Here is a 22,426-nt window from a genome sequence, read left to right as displayed (position 1 = left end):
TTTTAGTAAACGTATTTGAATTTTCCTTTCACATTTCGAAATTGAGATTCATTCCAAATAAAAATCGCCCGTTTTTTATGATTTAAAATATTTATAATTTAAATTTTAAAATTTGTATTTCTTAATAATTTTTATAAAATTAAAAAAAATTGAATTATAATATATAAAATTTTTATCATCATCAAAGTAGATGTATTTCTAAGCATACCTGCAAAAAATTATATTTTATTATTAAAAATTTCCGAAGATATACGTGAATTTATGTACTGAAACGTTTCGAAATTTGGCATATTTGCTGAAAGCGATAATAACATCAAATGTGGTTTAGACACTGTGTTAAAATTATTTGAAAGTAGGAACAGATTGACATTTTTTTCCGCTCATGCAGAATGTAAAAAGGGGAAGGAAAATGGGTTGCCGTACATTAAGAAAATCGCCAATTGAATTATTCTTGGCGTAAACTGAAAAAAAAAAAATGCGCCAAGATAATTTTTTTAATTTCTCCATAAATTTCGCATCAAATTTTACAAAACTTAATATTTAGGCATAATTTGAGTCGTAGAATCGAAATACGAAAAAACATTGCCATGTCATTTCTGAAGAAAGTCCGATTTTTGTGTCAAACTACCTATATTAGGACAATGCTATATATAAATCTAATATATATTCTAAATCGCGCTTTCGAGACATGAAAAACGCAATTTGAATTTCTTTAATTGGTGGTGCAGTAGAACGGGATATATAAAACTGCTCCATTTCTATTTTTTGGGCAGTGTATTTTTAAATTACAATTAATTTAACGGGCCAACAAGCGGGCCAGCGGCAAAGTCGCTGAACACTGGTAGTTCGGTCCGAGGTTCGAATCCCGCGAATAGGCTGGCTGCATTGGCGTTTTCGTGGTTTTCCCCATGTGTAACGTGTATACCAGCCAGTTTCCTTTAGAAATTCCTCTACGAAGGCATCCCTCCCTTTAGGCAGATAGCCCTCGAGGCTTTGCCATAATCACATACACACACACATTTAATTTAACCATTTAAGTTTAGAGATTTGCGAATAAAAGTGTGAAAACTTGGCCTGCTTTCCGCTGCCTTGCCGAATTAAACAAACATATTGGAGAAGCTAATGCTGGTCTTGCTGCGAGTGTTGTAAATTAAGGTTTGGTAAGTGTGCTTTTGAGTTTCTGTCGTGATCTAGGCAAAGCTGGTAATCTCTGCCCAGGTTAGATTAAAAAGTATTAAATTGATAAAAATTGTAAAAAAAAAAAAAAAAAAAAAAAAAAAAACTGATATGTACACCACATGACTTCCTTGCACGGAATATTATGTTATACACATTTTTCTTGCATTTCATTTAAACTTATTGGATTGAATTAAATCTACTTCGGCGATAGCGCATAAACCACAATAGAATAAATGTCCTCTTTAAATTCACTATGTTTCTTTACCATAGCGACACTCTGGCGCTAGGTTCACTTAACAGTATGACATTTCGTTCATATTATAACTCAGAATGCACAAAATGTATATCATTTGAAGAATTATCTAATCGTTGCCACATTTTCTATTCAAATACTCTAATAAATCTAAAACAATCTATAAAAGAAATTAAGCAAACAAAACAAAAAAAGAAACAGTTTTTCACAGATGATTCAGTATTTCTCATTCAGTTCATTCAGTTCTCACTTCCCGACAACGCAAAAATACATAAAAACTCAAAATATCTATATTAAAAATTACGAAGTAAATCTGAAACACTTATTTCCTCGAATAAATTCCAGAATGGATTAAGCATGATTTAATTCGCAATAATAAAAGAAGGCGTTATCTTTTTTGTTATTGCGAAGCTTAGTTTCTCTAGATTGGCAACAAATCCACTATTCTGCAAGTTTGAAATGTAAACAAACATGTCCGCCATTGCAAAAATAATTAGGCTGAGTGGAACTTAAACAACTTTTAAATTGTTGATAACTCCACAAAAATTGCATACAGATTTACTAAAGGCATAAAAACCTGAACTGTAAGATAAGAACAACATAATTCAATCATTTTTTAAAGCAAAAAATGCACAACTTACAAACATATAAGAATAAAGAAACTGAGCTCACTGAGCCGAGTAACAGAGTGGATATATATATACATATATTTATATACTTTTGGTGCAACCGATTGAAATCAAAATACGACGTACACATCTACATGTTATAGCAGTCCTACATACAAAATTTCAACGTTCTGAGGCTACTCGTTTTTGAGTTATGCGAGATACGTACGTACGCACAGACGCCACGAAAAATTCTCTTCAGAATTCATTTTAAATCAGATGCTTTATAACTTTTTTGGAGGAATAGAGTCTTTTATTCTGTCCTTACTTGCGGATGTCACGCAAAAACATCATTAAATTTCATTGGATAGCGGTCAAAATCGGTATTTTCGTTGAAATATGATACCCGAAATTTTTCGCGATTACAATACTTTCTTTTTACTTCGTACAAGGAAGTAAAAAGAAGGCGCTTCTGTTGGAACCAATTCAGATTGGCTGGTAATTTTATGTTGTATATTTTAATTTAATCACTCAGAAGGGGGTAAGTAGAATAAACTTGAATTGTTTTAATTCTGTGTCTGTTTACTGGTTAGATATTCTGGTGGTAATAATTCACCTCACAAGAATATAAGTAACACCTTAACATATGGAACTCATAGCAGGCGTTTCAAACTGATTTTATGAACAACATATCCCACCGTTGCCTGATGATATTGTAGTGTTTATTAATGACAGGAAAGAAAAAGTTGCATCGAAATATATTTCCACAGTTCTTGAGATATAATATTTTCATGGCGGCAAGCTATTTTCATTTCCTATAATCATCTCCATGGTAATTTATGTATTTCTCTTTAAAATTTTTTTGGTGTGTCTGCATGCGCACAGATGCTTAATAGTGAGAAGTTTATAATGATCTTTCTCTGCTTTGTCACTTGAAACGTCCATAGTCTTATCCATTTTTCTACCACGATTCGCAAAGTTAGGCTACCGCAGCTTAAATTATCCAGTTGGCATTTCGGAAACTGGCAATTCTGAGAGCAACTGCCATTTTCTGGGAATAAAATCTTTTTTTTTTTTTTTTTTTTTTTTTTTTTTTAAATGACAATAGTCTATTGCTTAAAAATGTAACAATTTTAAAACTATGTGCATTTCTTAAGATTTTTATTACTGTTTTTATTTATATATTTATTCATTTATTTGTCTTCATATTGTTCCTCAGTGATAAAATGGGCACTTTAAAATCAATGAGTTTCTTAATGTCCTTACAAAGATTTTATAGAAAATTTATAAATATTGCTCAGTGCTTATAAATATTGTTCACAGTGTTTATAAATATTGTTCACAGTGTTTGCTCACAGTGTTTATAAATATTGTTCACAGTGTTTTCTCACAGTGTTTATAAATATTACTTATATTTATAAATATTGCCCACAGTTTATGAAGTTGATAATTTTAATAAACATTTACACCGGTGATTTTCAATTTTTTTATGTTTCGCTTACCCTTGAAAATACGCATGTAGTTGATGTATGACTTAATAGTAAATAAAACAGCAACTTGACAGCTGGAATAAACATAAAACATACGCATGTATAATGAACGAATTACGTCTTGTATTCATAAATTATATATTTTAATAAACACAAAAATGCCATAAGAATCTTAGGTACAAAATTGTAAACATTTTATCTGAGGGTTATCGAGATGGTTGCATCTTTGTAACTCTTTTGCAGTTCCTTCTAGCTGTATAAACAGCTAGAACAACTGCAAAGGCGGAGTTGTAAGTAACCTTCAGTATCTCATTTAAATGTTCCCAAATTTTTATTTTAGAGACGAAAAAAAATATGTCTTAATGAAAAATAAATATGTTACGCCCAGCTCTTGAAAACTTTGGGTAATCTTTCTCTTCTTCAATCCCAAAACCAACCAATGTCTCTTCGTCATGGGCGTGTTTTTAAGTTATAGTTAAAATATATTGTAATCAACCTTTCTTTAAGGTAGAGGAAAATTGATGCTTTTTTTTTTCCAAATCAAATGTGAATATATATAGAATCGTTTTAAGAGTGTGTATCTGGCTACCTTACTAACTATTTTGTTAACTGCTTACTTTTATAAGCTCTTTTGTCAGTGAGTTATCGCATTTACTTAATCTGGCTGGAAGCAAACGATACCTCACAAAATGTAAAAATTAACTTAAAACTTTATTTTTCACCGCTGGTGAATTTAACTTAAAAGAGTACAACACAAAATTTAAGTTTCCTGGACTACAGCAGCTTTCTGGAACTCTTAAAACACATTAACTGGCTACAGCTCGAGTGATTCTACTCAAAGTTGCAACACCAATTCGATCGGACAACAACGCTGATTACTGTTCATTTTGCCAAATGTCAGGCATTCACATCTATTCTGATGATCATCTTCACGTTCTACAAGCAAGCAGCAGAGGTTGCAACAACCGAGTCTCTGCTTGAAATTAATCCGATTAATAATTTTCAATTTAATCTACACAGCTTGTTTAAAAACCTGCATAACTGTCTGAGTAATTATGCCAACGGCAGGCGCAAATCTTGTTCTCCTTGAAACGAAGATTTACATGAGTTTGTTCTGATGTTACTCTCAGACAAGTGAGATAAGTTACAACAACAAAAGAATCAATGTAATTTAAAATGTCACAGAATTCCAAGCAGTTCAACATCAATATCAAAGTAATTTTAAAATGAGCGTATCTTTAGAATTTCTGATACAGAGTGTCGCACGCTGGAGATAATTTTTTTTTTTCCTGTACAGTGTTGCCATTGCTCGCTTTGAAATCGTTTAGTTTTTTAATCAAAAAATTCGTTGAAGTGTTACAAAATATGAAATCGATAACAAAACAAATTTCAAATTCAAATTAGGGCTTCCACATGCCCATATTCTATGGTAGATTACGTTATTCAAAGTTTGATGGCTCTAAGTACCGTTGTTTCAGCCCAATGCGAGAAACTTACCTACATTCATGCAGATTCTTCATTATTTAATTTCTTTAAATATAATACAGGTCGATAATATTTGGTGGCAACACTTTGAAAAGTTATTCGCCGTTTATAGTTTTCAACGCAAAATGCCCAAACGAAAGTAATAGTCCTTCTGAGCAAATTGGACTAATAATAAATTTTTACAAAATTCAAAGTTCTGTTATAACACCTGATATAAATTTTATAGTGTTATAATTACGCGATATTTTATTTTGTAATTTGAATAAAATAATCAGTAAAATATTCGAAAACGAAAGAAAATGCAAAATTTACAGAAGAAAACTGCAAAAATTATCTTTTTTAAAGTAGTAAACAATCTTTTAAGTGTGTCGCAATTCTGGAAAACAGAAGTTCTGCCAAGCAATTCAGAACCAATTAAAATAAAAGCGCGAACTTATAATTGCTTATATTACTTTCTAGTTTTATCAAGCAATGTAAGAAGTAATTAAATATATATACACCTTGTCGTGCACAGTGGAGCCCCCCCCCACTAGGCGAATGAATGAATGAGTGTAATTAAATATTTATATAAGGATAAAATTATATTTGTATATCACTTATATAAATAATATTTTAGCATTAATCATTTACAGTTTTTACTCCTTTCTAAGTTAACAAATGTAATCTCTTGTTATTAAATTAAATAAACATTTAATATGAACTAAAGTACTAAACTACTTTATTTTTGCTTTCTGCATTCTAGAATAAAGCACCCTGGTTGTCTTATGTCAGTGTTGCCTGCGTCTTTGGTTATATAATATTTTTTGCCACTGGGCCAGGTAATATTTTTTCAACATATTAAACTTGCGAATACATTAAATTACAGAATTTATGCTCATGACATTCGATGAATTTATTGAATGCAACGCATTTACTCGCCATGAAAATTATAATAAAAGTTCGTTGAATCTTTTCCGAGATTATAAAAATGAATTATACATTTTAATGAGTAATCTTTTTCATGAGTTATACATTTTAATGTGTAATCCTTTTCATGATAATCCCATGTTGTCCCTGGCCACAAGTAAAAATAACAAGATAATTCTAATATACCCCTAATAATATAATTATAACAAATCAATAAGCAGTATTAGCTGATATAAAGTATGAGACAATAAAAGCAGCTCCAGGAAACTTGAAAGCTTTCCCTCTACTCCGAAACACACCGTACATTCGATTCCCAAAATGTGGAAATTTTTATATATATATATAAAAATTTTAAGGTAGGGAGCCCCAAAATGAAAAAAAAAAAAAAAAAAGTACAGGTTGAATAAAATAAACTCCGCAGCTTTTGAGGGTTATCTCCTAAGTTTTCACTAAAGAAAGCAAAGACAAATTCCGAAAAGTTATTGAGAATGGCTCTAGGCCCTCTAAAAGCCCTTTAAAATACTGCAAAGGGAAGATTTGGTTTATTTGATTATGGCATAGCTAGGGCTATTTGTTTAAGAGGAGGAATTTCTGCGGACTCTGCCTCGTGCCTGAGTTACACATGGAGAAAATCACAAAAGCGCGTGTGCAACCAAGCCATTTCCTTGGAATCTTGCGCAGGTCGAACTACCAGCGTTTAGTTATTTTACCGCTCGGTCGCTAGTGGGGCTGTAAATCTAGGGAAAATCTCAATATAGTTAACTTGATCTCAGTCTGTGTTCACAGAGTTTAAATCTCATTTTTAAAATTGATATCTAAATTTCTGATGGTCCTATTGATAAATATCCAAGAGTGTTTATTTTGAACTATGTACATTACAAAATAATAAACTAATTAGTTGTATAAAAATAGACTAGTTTCCTTAGGTTAGCAATAGAGCAAAATATACAAGAAAAATTAGAAAATTATATTAAATTATGGCAACAAGCAAGTAATAAGTAATGATTCATTAATGAAATCCAGCCTAAAAATATCAAGAGATATACCGTTAAGACCCCATTTAACACGTATATGGATGGGGATGAGTGAAAGAATAGAGAGAATAAGAAAACTGAAGTTTATTTTATTTTGTAACAATTACTGTTAAATATACTTTTATTACACTAATTATAAACGTATTTATTGCTAATATCGATTTTTATTTATAAAACATTCATAAAAATAAAAAAAAAAGTTCGAGTAAAGAAGTTACATTTGTGATGAAAAAAGATCGTCCTTCTTTTTTTTTTTTTAATATCTCCTGTGAAGAAGTCATCTAGCGTTGTTTTGTCTTTTCATGTAAGGTTCAGAAATTAGTTGTTAACAAGACATCGCATTTATGGCATTCTGTCTTGCCTTCGAATTTTTAACAGATTATTTGTATAAAATGATCCCTAATTTTCGTTACACTAGCTAAACGTATTTTAGAAAATTCGTTCAAAGTTTCTTTTGCTTCTCATCTTCAGAAATGCAAATTTCGTGCACTTGTTTTTCTACTAATTTTATAAGATTGTTGTTGGAAAGACGTTTACCATTTGTGACTTGCAATAATTCTTCAATATAATACGCATTTGTATTATACAGAGTTTGTTCGGGAAGTAGTAGGACTGATTTTTTCCCGCCAAAACGCGGCGAAGGAGGGGACTGCGCTGGTTTGGTCATGGAGGTAGGAAAGGGTGGAGGGGCCATTCCGCGCTAGAAGTGAAGCACTGCTTTGAAGCTTGGGTCACCAGACGGGGTGTTCTTTGTTTACATTCAGAAGCTCGCTTGACAAGATTCTGATAGTATTTCGACACACGACAGTTCCACAGAAATCGAAAAAGGGACACTTTCGCATGAAAGAAACATTCATAGTGTGAGGGATAATAGCAATTTGTATAGTTTACTGACATTTACGCAAAAATCACATCTTGGTTATTTTTCGATAACTAACAACAGCGATTTTGATTATGAATTTGTTTTATAAAATTCTAAGCTGTTGCACTACAAAAAATATAGATTTTAAGAAAATTGCTAAAAGAGATCTGCCAAAATTTATTTTCTAGAAGATTTGAAAAGTTTGAAACTTGATGGCTAAATGTAAATATAAAAATAAAATTATGTATGTTAAAATATTTGTAACTAGGCACATAGGTCAGATTAAGTTTTTATTAAATAGAGTAACGCATGCAAGGGCTATCTTCCTAAAGAGAGAGATGCCATCGTGGAGGAATTTTGAAGAAAAACTGACCTTTGAGTGGGTATTAAAAATAATACTTATAATTTTCATTCAAATTATATTCATATATATTTTTTATGTAAAACTTTCGGGTGTATGCTAAATTAGTGTAAATTACTTTACACGAAAAATATAGTGAATGCACAGAAATTAAAGATTTGCACATACCGGAAATGATAAATAGGAAATATGTATGGGTATTTATGCATGTGCTTGCAAAAAGAATGTATCTGCCTTTGACAAAATACTTAAATATTCATTAAATTATTTATAAATGTATTTGAAATGAAGAATTTATTCACTTATAAACAACTGTGAAAGTACTGTGAAGAAATCTAATGATTAAATTTACCTATTTATAATAATTATAAATGTTATCTGAATATATAATAACCTTAATATTGAATTGTAAACATAAATTGAAATCCTGTTGAAAAATACGTTATAAAACTATTTAAGCAAGAATTGTTCGTATTGGAAAGCAATCTGTTAAAAGGTATTGTAAAGCAAATGCTATGAGATGCGCACTTAAGAACATAATAAAGAGTTTTGGAATATGTATTGTTGAAATGAAGGGTAAAAAAAAAATCTGATAAGTATAATTAAAAGAATTATTCCCTTTACATTTTATAATAACTCAGTTACAAGTTTTAAATAATACTTAAAAAAAAAAAAAAAAAAAAAAAACTTATTTTATTCCCTTTCAGAAATGTTCAGAGAAAGCCAAATACTATTTAATACCTATTTAATTATTAGGAATTAGCGAAATACTTATTTAAAGTATTTCGCTAATTCCTAATAATTCTCTAATTTAAAATGAACCGAATAGAGCATTAATTATAAATTAACTTACATTTTTCGAGTTAAAAGAAGCCTCAGAAGGCAAAAAATCATGTCATATTTAAGAAAGTATTTTAGGAAGAAGCTCTATAAATAGAAAAGAAATAATGCATAATTTTAATATTAATAATACAATAAACTTTGATCTTAATTTTTGTACCTTAACCGAATAAAATCGAATTACCTTAATTTTTTTTTCTAATGTAATTAACGAAAACTTGTGAAAATATTTCATTCAAATTAAACCATTCTGAGCAAACTGTCCTTTGAAAAGTATAGCATTTAATTCCGTTCAGAATGAAATGTTGTTTAAAAATATGTCGTTTTCACATACTTAGGACTCTGAAGTGTTGCAGAAAAAGAAAATATATACATTTATATGTATATTTGCGACGTAATTACAAAATATTTACACCCGAACGCGTCAAATCCCATAGAACTCAATGGTAAATGACCCAATGTTTTGGTCACCACGTAGGGACCGCCGGTGCTTCAGAGCAGGGTACGGAGAAACTTGTTTAGGGCGACTCCATCTTACTTCCTACCTCCATGGGTTTGGTTGTGGTGGAACATAGGTACCAGCGCACCGGTTGCGAATCGTTTCCAAGCCTTCACGGAGTGTAGATCGAGTTTAAGGTGAGCCTCTTTCAAGGTGCTTTGTCATCTCTACAATGAATCGTTCGTTAGAGCAGCGTTATGCGGTTTTTTGTTTCAAACTGTGTAAAACTACGAGTGAGACCCATGACATGATCAAGATTGCTTATGGGACTGATGCCGTGGGTCCATCAAGATTTTTTTAGTGGAAAAATTGTTCAGAAGAGAAGAGAGCAAGTTGAAGATGAACAACGGTCAGGACGCCCTCCAACGGCAAAAAGTGACGAAAACTTAGTGAAAGTGCCAAATCGTTTGAACCCTGCCCTCCTGAGCTCAAAAACGGGTTGCCCACGTCCGTCCAGCAATCGCTGGACCATGGGCTCCATCGTAACAATGCACCGAGCCGAACTGCATTTGCTGCCATGGACTTCGTGAGCAAACATAGCATCACATAGCTTCTCAGCCACCCCATAGCCCAGATGCCGTTCCTTCACACTTCTTTCTCTTTTCCCTACTGAAAAGGATCATGAAAGGGGGGCACCACGGCCCACGCCAAGGCTCGGTCCAGGCCATTCAAGAGGCCGTAACGAGAGAGCTGAAGAGCATTCCAGTTTCGGCGTTCCAGGCAGCCTACAGTGATTCGCAGAAGCGCTGTGTTTTCAGCGACTGTGACAGAAACGCTGTGTTTCCGAGATAGAAAAGCTAGAAACACAGCACTTCTAGATAGGACATATTTTGAAAGGTGACCGGAAAACTGTGAATAAATTAAAATAAAAAAAATCAGTCCTACTACTTTCCGAACAAACCCTGAACAACGCTGTTTCATTAGCTAGCTTGACAATTTCGTCGACATCAACAATGAATCTCTTCTCAACATCCTTGCTTATCCCCAGCCATATATTCTTCGATATTCAAACATTTCTCTGTCACCTCATTTGAGGAAAGATTGATGGTGTTCCTAGCATTCCCGGTATTGTAATTTTTCCAAAAATCTCTGATGGTTTGTGTATTTTCTCCATCGATTTTATCAGTCAGTTGTTGGAATGTTCACTACAGATAATGAATTTTACAATTTGAAATTACGCCGTGATCGAATTAACGAAGTGGTGTTTGGCAGCAAGAAAAATACCATTTCTACTGAAATGCCTGCTGTTAAGTTGACAGATTCGGTGGATGGCTTAGAACATTATCAATCAAAAATAAAGCTTTCAGTTCAATTTTTTTTTAAATCCGCAGTAGTAGCGTTTAGCAGACCGAAGCTCACGGAAGAAAGAGAAGATAAAGGAAAAATACAATAAAAATAGCGTATTATCTGATATAAAACCTTTAAAGTTCTTTCAATAAATTAAGTTCCTTCTTTATAACGACAGACTTTCAGAAAATAACATGCTTTCATATTTTTACTTGAAAAAAAATTTTTTTAGGCTCCATTCCTTGGTTTCTTGTCTCAGAGCTGTTCGGACAGGATGCCAGACCCATAGCGACCAGTATAGCTGTAGCAGTTAACTGGACTGCAAATTTCGTAGTTGGCTTGACTTTTCTTCCGATTACAGTAAGTTTACAGCATCAGCAATATATATACTTATAGCTCATTTTTAGGCAAGATTCTAATAGATTTGTATATTAGAGTTACTGAAAGGAGGCGTAAAATCCTTATTTACTTATGGTTTCTTTTTTAGATAAAAGTTGTCTTTTAGGAAGTTGCATTTAAAATTTCGGAACAGCTTTAGTATAGCCCACCCAGAATTTTAAGAAAAAAATTATCGCCAAAAATGACGATAAATGATATGATGTGGCAACCCACCCCGGTTTCCAAACACATGGTAACCCTTACTATTCGGCAAACGCAATGCAAACAATTTCTGATTTCTAAAATAATGGAATTACGGTTACAGCTAACATGTGGCCAATTACATATATTCAATTTCAATACAAATTATCGAGATATCCATTTACTCAAAGTTAAATGCACGTGCCCCTGTATTCTTACTTTTCCGGTAATTTTAATTAGCTTTCTCTTAAAATTTGTTAATTAAAATTTGTTAATATTCTCGCGCTGCATTGCACTGGGAAATACAATATTTTAAATTAGAATTCTACTAAAATTAACTATTTAAAAACAAAATTTGTAACATTATTTTCGGCGATTGCATAACGCTCAGATATCGTGGAGAATACTGTTTTTGAGATTAGATTTTTGCATTTAGTTATGGATTACTCTAAACCTTCTGTTAGTGATGTTGTAATTAAGTATCAGGAGATTTTAAAGGAAGATTTAAGGTGGAAGTTTTCAAACAAGCGTTAAAGTTTGGAAAAACCAGGCATTTCAAACATATATTTTATGCATGAATTAACAAGGGAGTATCAATTTTGAACTTTTTAGAGGATTTTTGATGGATTGTGGATTATTGAAGGATAAAGTTTGTTGTGAAAAGTGTAAGACACCATGCAAAGGTATCTTACATTTGAGAAAGCCAAGCAAAGGTGAGATTTTCCGGCATTGTGTTTAAAATTACATCCTTTTAACCTTAATCCTACCTTAATATTTTTTTCCTTTTAAAATTGTGTATAATAGTCGTAATTTTATTTCTGTTATCCACGATTTCTGGTGGAATCAAGATGGCCACCATTTTTGAAACACGGAGTTTTGTCGAAAATCTCGAAGGTAACCATTTTTCAAAACAACGTATTTCACGCGCTTTGGCATATCAAAAAATCGCCAAAACTTTGAAGACGGGCTATACTGAAGCTGTTCCAAAATTTCAAATGCGTAGTTGCTATAGAGAAATTTCCGAAATTAAGGAAATGTTAAATAACTGTCATAGTAATGAGATAGTTTACTTCTTACTTATTTGGCTATGAAGAACAAATTTCTCTTATAAGATTCGTATGAAAAAGTAAGCTTGACCCACTTTTATTAAATGGTATTACACGAAAAAATCATCCCATTCTGAAAATCTTATTCTATCTATTTCAAAATCAAAAATCAAAAATATAAAGAAAAAATATAAGTCTGTGACCAACTGCTCAATAAACCAGTCACTCACATAAACTTTATTATTTCAAACACATATTATAAACAGCCCCAAGTTTACCAGCCTAATACAAGGAACCCCAGTAAATCGAGGAGAAAAATGGGGAAGTTCCGTTTTTTACTGTACAATGTACTGTACAGTAAAAACACACTGTACAGTACTTTTTTAGTGTACATTTCGGATTACGTACAATTAAATTGCGTACTGGTATGAATAAAAATAGCTTTAAATACACTCATGTCCATAAATTAAGGATAATGCAAAATCAGGCAAAGTAAGAGTTAGAAGCAAAACAAATTTGACTTATTTGTAAAGCTTATTTATTAAACAAAAGATAAAGAGCAAAAAAAAGATGCTATATGTTTGATATTATTAAAAAAATTAGCGATTTTTTCTCCCTGGAGCTAATTACAAAAAAACCTATTTACAAAAAACCAATATTACATGGTTGGTATGATTTTTAATACATTGTATGTCTCCCAGACGATGCAATACAGTCCGTACAACGACTAGGCATGCTGAGTATCAAATTATCGATCTGATCTTGGGGATATTACACCACTCAAAAAGCAATGCTCTCCGAAGTTCCGGTAGACATGTAAGAGGAGGTTGACGGGCTACAACTCGTCGGCCAAGCATGTCCCACACGTGCTCTACTGGATTCAAGTCCGGTGAGAATGCTGGCCAGTCCATACGGGTGATATCCTCCGATTGAAGGCATTCGCTTACGATGTTTGCACGGTAAGGGCGGGCGTTACATCCATAAACACAAATTGTGCGCCCATGGCGCCCCGAAACAAACATACATGTTGTTCCAGAATGACGTCCCCATAGATTTGGCTTGTCATGGTTCTAATTTGAACATGCAGGTCAGTTCTGGAACCCAGAATAATTCCACCCCAAACGAGCACTCCTGCACCACCGTAACGGTGTCGCTCAATGATGTTTCCTTGGTGGTAACGGGTACCTAGAGCTCTCCATATGAAAGTCCGGCGAGAATCAGACTGCAAGCTGAACCTGGACTTGTCGGAAACATCACACAAGCCCACTGTTGCGGTGTCCACAATGCATGCTCTCTACTCCGGGCTACCCGCAGGCGACAGTGAGTTGCAGTAAGTGGAACGCATCTGACAGGTCTACGAGCATATAGACCAATCTGCCCTAAGCGTCTGTACACGGTCTGCCTTGAAATTGTCGTACCAGTGGCTGAAGAGAGCTGACGACACAGGTCTGAGGCTGTGCTCCGCCTGTTTCTTTTGGCAGTAACTGCCAAATACCGGTTCTCATTCGGCGTTGTAACACTGGGACGACCTGTGCTGTAACGTCTACTCACATTACCATCATCTTGTAATCGTTGCCAAAGCCTGGAGATGACACTCTGGGCAATTCCAAGTTCGTCTGATACTTCCAGTTGGGTACGCCCACATTCCAGACGGCCGATAATTCTACCACGTAAAAAGCCATCCAAATGCGTCCTTTGTGTCATAACTATTCGGTTATTGCACTGAAATGCTTATAAAGCGCCTGCGAACAGTTTTACTTCTTTGCCTGTATTCCTTATATATCACTCTCTTACACTCTCGTCATTGTGACGTACCATCGGTGTCATCTGGTTACTTCCTGAAATTTGCATATGATTCTTGAAGATCTGTGTAGTGATTTTACAGGTGATATATTTATTTTAGTGTTCGATTTCCGCGTGACTCCGAATTATCCTTAATTTATGGACATGAGTGTGCTATGACATCATCTGCTGTCATTGCTATTAGCTCACGTATTTTTCTTTTATATTTTCCATTGACAGCTTTGTTTCACTTTGATGGTTTGTGATAACATTTCCGCCGTTTCGCGATAAATAATATTTCGGCAACACGAATCATCCGAAACCCAGAGAATCTACCTCATCCCCCCCCGGATTAATGAGGAGTTGACTGCATTTGATTTCAAGAGTTTTCATGTGCATATCTCCAAAAGGTATGCGCATCCTGTTTTCAGATGAATGTGTTGAGAAAACCCTTGCTAACATTTTTTCTTCACTAAAATACAGGTTTGTACATAGGTACCCTGCCTTTCTGTTAAGAAAATTAAAGATATGTTCTTATTTAAAATATTTCTTGAAAAACTCCTTGGGAATGGCAAACTGTAAAACCATTTTTTCGGGGCGGGATGTACAGATAGAAATCACTTGATAAACTAGATAAAGATATTTTTACGCCTGAATAGAAAGCATAATACTGTAAAATGCTAAATTTTAAGTTTGACCTTTATACACTCTACAACATAAAAAGCGACGCAGCAAGAAGGAATTATCCGAATGGGTCGAAATTGTATATGCCCTTACCTTACGATAAAATATGCAAATGACTATCTTTTAGCAGTCAACTACTTTGACTACTCAATACTTTGAGCTCCAGCATATTGCAACAGAGCATCCGAATGGTGTCTTGTCTATATTTTAAACTCCCTCCACTTTCATCGAAAAACACTGCGGGGAATCCGAATGGTATTAAATAACAGAGGACAATCCAATGTTAACGCATAACTTCTACGCGAATGTGCTTCCATCGATCCATGTTGACTGTACCAGTGCCTCGCAGAAGGATTAGCGAACAATATGAGCAGATGTCACTGTTTGAGAGAGGGCGTGCAATTAGAATAAAGGAAGTAGGCTTATCAGATCGCAGGATTGCTAAATACTTGAATTGGAGCGATCCTACCATTCGACGGTAGAAATGGATGAACCATGCCCGTATAGTGCGTACAGAAGGTAGCTGTCAACCGAGAACATCCATGATCGTCCGATTCTATTTAGATCACGTCCGACACGATATGTGATTGTCTGGCAGAGTGATCCTCCGGTCGGCGCTCACAGCCCTTGATGGGTCCTTATCCACGATTCATCGCATCACCGAAACACAACACCGAGAAGGCTGAACGCATTGCGGACAGCCTCCAAACACAATTCTCACCTAATACTGGACTCATGTTCGATTCCTGTGCACAGCACACGCATGAAGTCCAACACCAAGTTGAAACTTTTCTCTCCTCAGATCAACCTGAGGAACCCATTATCACAACAATGACTGAGATTTCTACCTTCATCAAAAATCTCAAACCTACCAAGGCACCTGGCCTAGATAGGATTTCTAATCGCATGATTAAGAACTTACCTGTCAAATTTGTATTTTACCTAGCAGTTTTGATGAATTCCATGCTTAGGTTAAAATACTTTCCTAATAGCTGGAAAAATGCCTGTGTAATTCCTATTCTAAAACCTGGTATGGACCCAAAGGTCCCTCAAAATTATAGACCGATCAGCCTCCTGTCTTCACTTAGTAAAATTTACGAAGCTATACTGCTTAGATACCTGAATGATTTCTGCCGAAGCCGAAATATAATCATTTCTCAACAATTCGGTTTTCGTGCTAAACAATCAACTCAGACCCAGCTACTGAGAGTAGTAGAAATCATTCACACAGGATCTCGCAGTGGAAAGCCTACAGCTATTGTTTACTTAGATGTAGCAAAGGCTTTCGACAGGTGTTGGCATATCGGAATTTTATTCAAGCTCATGCGACTTGAAATTTCGGCTAACTTTGTGCACATAATGCACTCTTATCTCAGTAATCGTTCCTTTTCTGTCAAAGTTAAAAACTCTATTTCTTCTCCTAGACCTATCCAGGCGGGTGTACCACAGGGAGGAATAATTAGCGCATTACTTTTCAACTTGTATGTAAATGATATACTACAATCACCCAGTGTTGATCTTGTACTTTATGCAGATGACACAGCCATCATTTCACAACACTCATCACTACACCTTACTCTCATGCACCTTCAGCAGTACTTATCAGACTTAGAGTCCTGGCTCGTTACCTGGAAAATTAAAATTAACGTTGCCAAAAGTGCCGCCACAGTTTTCTTCTCCAGGAAGAGGAATGTCCATAATCAACTCCAACCACTCAGGCTCTTTGAAGAGGATATACCCTGGGTGGATTCTTACAAATATCTAGGAGTCTATCTCGATTCGAAGTTACTCTGGAACACTCACATTGACTACGCAATAGCAAAAGCTAGAACAGCCAGAAATCAACTCTTCAGCCTCATCAATAGTACCAGCCACCTCTCTCTGAAAAACAAAGTCCTCCTCTACAAAAGTACCACCTTCCCAATTCTCACCTGCGCAGCAGCTATATGGTCCACAGCAGCCAACAGCCACCTCAAGAAAATTCAAGTGTTTCAGAGTATTACACTTCGTATCTTGACTAATGCTCACTATTATGTCCGAAATGAAGTGCTTCATAATGATCTTCAAATTCAACCCCTTGATGCCTATTTCCGGCATAATTCGGCCAAATTCTTTAATAGATTAATGTTTATAGAAAACCCGGTCCTGCACTCACTCCCTGTATACAATCCGGCAGAACCCAGTTCTGCCAAGCGACCTAGGAGCGTTTTCTCGAGAACATTTAACATCTTTCCTAGGAAGCCAAAACGGAGGTGTTTGCTTGACTAGAAAATTCTCTTATTTCTTCCTAAAGCACTTCACGGACTTAACCCGACAATCTAAATTTATTTCTCCCACCCCTGGACCTAATCCAGCATCATTTACTTTGACAATCAAATCCGTGCTGCTCAGTCCATCATATCTCCCTTTGCCATGACTTTTACCAATTATCAAAGAAAGCAATTTAAAAAACTGAACTTATCATAGAAAAAATTCGCTTTAATTCCATTTTAAATAACTATAAAGTCATAAGCAATTTTATACAACCATCTAATCCACCACTGCCAGACTTACCTAACTTATCTTAATTTACCTTAAATTAATCTCCTAAATCCTTAATAATTAACTTAAAATAATTAACCTAAAATTCCTAACCATTCCTCACAACAGTTTTCATGTTTTATTTTCAGCCACAATCATCAAGCTTGCATTCCTTCAATTACGAATCCAGCCTGAACTCCAACCTGCTAACTCTTAACGCAAAATAATCCCTTTAAATTTTACCGTTAACTTCTCCTCTCCTAGCTTTTCTTTCCTTTACAATAGCCTTTACCTCTCCCCCCTCCTCGCGCTTCGAAAAAGTTCTCCAGTTATTTTCGCAGTTAAGCGACTAACGGTTTCCCTGCGGGCGGTCGGAGTGAAAACTCCCCCCCCACCTACCCTATCGCTCCTCTCTTCTCTCCTCTCCTCTGCCATTTTTACCCCCCCCCCTTCAGCCATCTTTGGTTCTCGGACCGGCTCCCTTCCCCGCTCATCCCAAGGCATTAGCGATTCTGCTGCTTTTCAGAGTAGCCATGACATAACCTTTCCCGGGGCCGGAGGCAAGTTCCTCTCACCCCATTTTCTTTCAACAGTCTCGATTTCATCCACGCAAAGCGTGCAGAAATCGCCTGCGTTCTTCTTCGATCTTTCTTATCTTCTTCCTTAGCGAAATTGAAAGTCGAAGGAACTTCTCGTCCCTTGAGTGGACTCCTCATTCATTTCTGGTTTTTAAACCCTTAACGGTTTCATTCCTCACATTAGCTATGCTCACTCTTAATTATTCAATAATTTTTCTTAACGAAGTTGTGGAGGTTATTGCATTTATTTGCAAAGGTACTCCGGAAGCAAAACGCCTTGGGCCTTGGGCCGAAACACAAGTAACTGCAGTAACCATTGATAGGTGACTCAGCAAATGAGGGCTGAGGTCACCGAGGCGATTGTGCCTACTGTGCACATTTGAAGGGGTACCGGAAGCATTCAATCAGAAATTTCATGGACTTGAGTAGAACTGTTTCCAGTGATTAAACCACTTCGAACTAAACCCCGATGACTGCCGAAAATGTATCTTAAGTCGTTCAGGACAGCGATGGAATTCTCACCTGAATGCCATCCTCCCGCCAGCCAGGAATTATGGTATGGACTGAAATTTACTTTGACAGCTGAATCTCTTTGATTGTCATCCATGACACCATTGCAGCTCGCCCGTATGTCGACGAGATTATACGCCCTGTAGTGTTGCGCTTCCTAACATGACCTCGGGACTTACATTTCAATACGATAACGAGCGGCCACATACGGCGCGTCTTTCTACTGCTTCTCCAACTCCCTGGCCAGCGCAATCTCTAGATCTCTCCTCAATAGAGCACGTTTGGTCTCTGATAAGCAGGCATCTCTGACCGTGGCTGGATCACCCCGATATAACTCGTCAGTTGGAATTTATATAACAAGCAAACTCACTGGAGGACCTCCGCCAATTCTACGAGTCAATGACCAGCCGGGTAACAGCTTGCATCAGGGCCAGAGATGTGCCAATGCGTTATTGACTTTTTTTTTTACACTTTCAGCTGTATTCCCTGAATAGAATATTCAATTCCTATGATACTGTTAGCGTTTCGTTTTCAATACATGTACATCACATCTACCAATTTTCGTCCTATTCGGATAATTCCTTCTTAGTGCGTCGTTTGTTATGTTATAGAGTGATGTACACTTTAGTATAATATATATTTCATTGGTATCCTGATATAAATGTTAATATACTCTTGTCTACTCATATTCCTCGTTTTAGATTTAACGAAAACACTCGGTACAGCAAAAATGCAGCTACAAAAACAAAAGGAAGTCTGTTTTTCGTAGGTGAACTTTCAGGGGATTTTATTTGCTACAGCTAATTTCGAATTTGAGATGGTAAGGTGAAAAAAATGTTAGATACTTAGCAGAATAAGGTTGTAGAGTATCATTTAGTTTTCTAACCAGTTATTTTAAGTAGCTTCCTTATTAAACCTCATTTCATTTCCCTGCTCGAATGCAAATTTCCAGCACGCACGGTATTGAAATTAAGTAAGAAGAAGGAAGCATTTAAAAGAAGATTTTTGGAGTGTGAAATCGGAGCGTGTTCTGCCTGAAGGCCACGTTTCTAACTTTGATTCTCTTAGTGGTTAGAATTCTGCAGTGTTAAGTTATTTTTGCCATCCGGCTTGTTTACGCTGACTTCGAGTTAGAGCCAGCTTGCATGATATTTAAACTATAAAGTCAATAGGTCATATTTAAACTTCATCAATTTTAAGTTACTCAATACCTTTTGATTTAAGCCAAAAGTGTTGCCTTTTGTAAACCCGAATTGATGCTGATTGTTAAACTTTATTTAATAAAGGGTTCTATACACCCTTCTCTTGATTTTGTAGTACTTTAAAAGACTTAGTATAAAAAAAGACTTAATCACTAAACAGTCTTAAACATCGCCTGCATTTTATTATAACAAAGAATACACGACGTTACAAGATCATAAATTCTAACATGAGCATCGCATGCTGATAAACAAGATGCGTCAGGAGAATGTGAATATATTTTAAAAAGAAAGAAACATCTTTTTTGTGTGATAGAACCAAACTTAATTATAGGTTAATTTAGTCGCCCTTATCATAGGTAAATTAGTTTTAATACAAGTTTCTTGAACATTTAACTGTTCGGTTATTTATGTGCTCCTCCACAGTAACCGATTTTTTGCGCTACACAACGTTCTTCAAGGTGCTCTAACTAGATTTTGATTCACTATCATATGTCACATATTACATACATGAGAGTATTGCTTGATGTATTGCTCAAATGCCATACTATATAATGTAAAGAGGATTCAACATGAAAATGAATGTACAGAAACCATAATTGTATAAATGTGTATACATTTTCCTGACGGACCCTGTGTGTGCTCTAGTTTAAGCCACAAAACGTTCTGTATCATTAGGTAAGTAATTTAATTTAAATAATACAATATAAATCATAATAATTATAATGATCCTATTCATAGGAAAGGTATTATTTGCGAAGAAACCTAATATGATTTTACAGATTAATTAAGAAAATCAGACGTGCTGAATTATATTAATGCAAAATAAATATTTTATCAGTTCAAACTCATGACATGAAAAATTTCATAACTATAAGTATATTGCTTCAGCTTCATGTGAGTCTTATCTCTGAATGAAGGGATCATTCTAAAATTGAATTTTATATAAAATAAGTATGAAATCGAAGTTAATTCGAAAAAAAGTTTTACAATGCACTACATAAAAATTTCGATTGAATTTTATAGCTATCAAAAATTATTAATTCTATTTTAATTTTCTGATTAGAAAATTTAACGAGAAGAACAGTCATCATTTAAGTCATATCATAAAGTTTTATGACCAATCATCAATTTTTTTTTTTTTTTTTTTTTTTTTTTCCAGAGGAGAAAAAATAAAGAAATGTGACGTAATTGTTAAAATATAATTTCACGGTTTATATATCTAAATTTCTACATCTAAATTTCAACTTTAGGTTCTGGACGATAAAAAATGAAAGAATTATTAATGACGCAAAAATAACAAAAATTTAATGAATTTCATCCAAATAAATTGTTCTTCGCAAACATTCCAAAAATCCATTAACTCTTATTATTAGTTTGTTCTTAACAGGAATGGTTGTGAATTTTGAAATGTTTACGAACAACAGTTTATTTCCTAAGCATTTCAAAATTCGTAAGTGATCAACAATTAATCCAAATCAGTTAAACTATTATGAAAACGACAGTGTGTTGGCTGTCATTCAATGTTAATATATCTTTAGCTCGGTCATCTTCTTTCGCCTTATTTCTACGTTTATTTCTCTAAGATCAACTTTCTTCGAAATTTGTTAATCTGTTTAAATTAATTAACACAAAAATTGTCTCAATTATTTAAAGGCTGAATAGCTTGCTAACGAAATTTACCGAATGCTGCTACTAGCGTATTCAAAGTTACACGTAGTTACAAAACGTGTTAATGTATTAATAATTACAAATGTTAATAATAATAATTAATAGTTATAAATTAAATTAATAGCTACAAAATGAGTTAAGTTATTATTTTTAGATTTATAAAGATTACAATATCAATTCTATAATACTTCATTATATAAACTTAATGCTTTTAAATGCAGCTTACGAGAAAACATTCCAGGTTTCATGAAGTTAACTAACAATGGTGTAACGAACTGGCATGTTGTACCAGTAAATTTTCATTAAAGTCGATAACCAGCAAAACCCAAAGCATTAGACTAGTTTCTAATGGATATACTTTACATCTCTTTTCAGGAAGTAATCGGTGAATACACTTTCCTTATATTTGTTGTTCTCTTGGCAATTTTCTTAGTGTTTACCTATAAAAATGTTCCCGAAACTAAAGGAAAGAAAATCGAAGAAATTACAGCATTTTTTGCGGAAAAGGATTCCACCTCATAACAAACTGCAACTTTTCCATGAAAAGGGCAGCCGGAAGTAATTGTGATCGTAATGCTTGAAATTTTTAAGACTTTTTCTGCGTAAGAACACCATATTTCGAGGACTGTGTTTGAAACTTTCAATGGAATGTTTCTCGTGTGGTGTTTTTACATACACACATTTTCGAAATAAAATTATATATTCTATACTGCCTGAAAAGAAAATTACCTTTTACGCTTTATATGTATGTAACTTATTTCTCCTTTCATTGTCCTATTTTATGAAATTTAATGAGAATAAACTTACTTGAATATATATGTCTTTGTTTTTGTTGATTTAATTAATTAGTGCTAGTTTTTTTTTTTTTTTTTTTTTTTTTTTTTTTTTTTCTCCGAAAGAATTCAAGAGAAATGCAAAATTTATGAAATATTTGGATAAAATAAAACTATAAACTTTCTGATAACTATTAAAATGTAGATCACTTACTTAATTTTGCTTTTTAATTTGAAAACACCTGGAATCATTCTCAAATTTCATTATAATGTTAAACAG

At 34.3% G+C, this 22,426-nt stretch overlaps 1 protein-coding gene across 2 annotated transcripts in view; it reads left to right on the top strand.

The window, feature by feature from the left end:
• Positions 1-22,185, top strand: part of LOC118192580 (solute carrier family 2, facilitated glucose transporter member 1-like) — a 62,659-nt gene extending 40,474 nt beyond the window's left edge. The window contains exons 9-11 of one of the 2 annotated variants that reach the window (XM_085814303.1): positions 5,758-5,833; positions 11,037-11,164; positions 21,749-22,185. In XM_085814303.1, the coding sequence (XP_085670429.1) occupies positions 5,758-5,833; positions 11,037-11,164; positions 21,749-21,895 (351 nt within the window). In that variant the 3' untranslated portion in view covers positions 21,896-22,185. The remainder of the gene's footprint in view (positions 1-5,757; positions 5,834-11,036; positions 11,165-21,748) is intronic. The other variant, XR_015040546.1, reaches the window with a different exon arrangement.
• The last annotated feature ends 241 nt before the right edge of the window (positions 22,186-22,426 follow it).

This window comes from Stegodyphus dumicola, chromosome 4 (assembly GCF_044657685.1).
Source record: "Stegodyphus dumicola isolate Sdum_Otavi_A_Nest chromosome 4, ASM4465768v1".
Classification (NCBI taxonomy): Eukaryota; Metazoa; Arthropoda; class Arachnida; order Araneae; family Eresidae; genus Stegodyphus; species Stegodyphus dumicola.
Note: the sequence above shows the minus strand (reverse complement) of the source record. Positions and strands in the feature narration are given on the sequence as shown.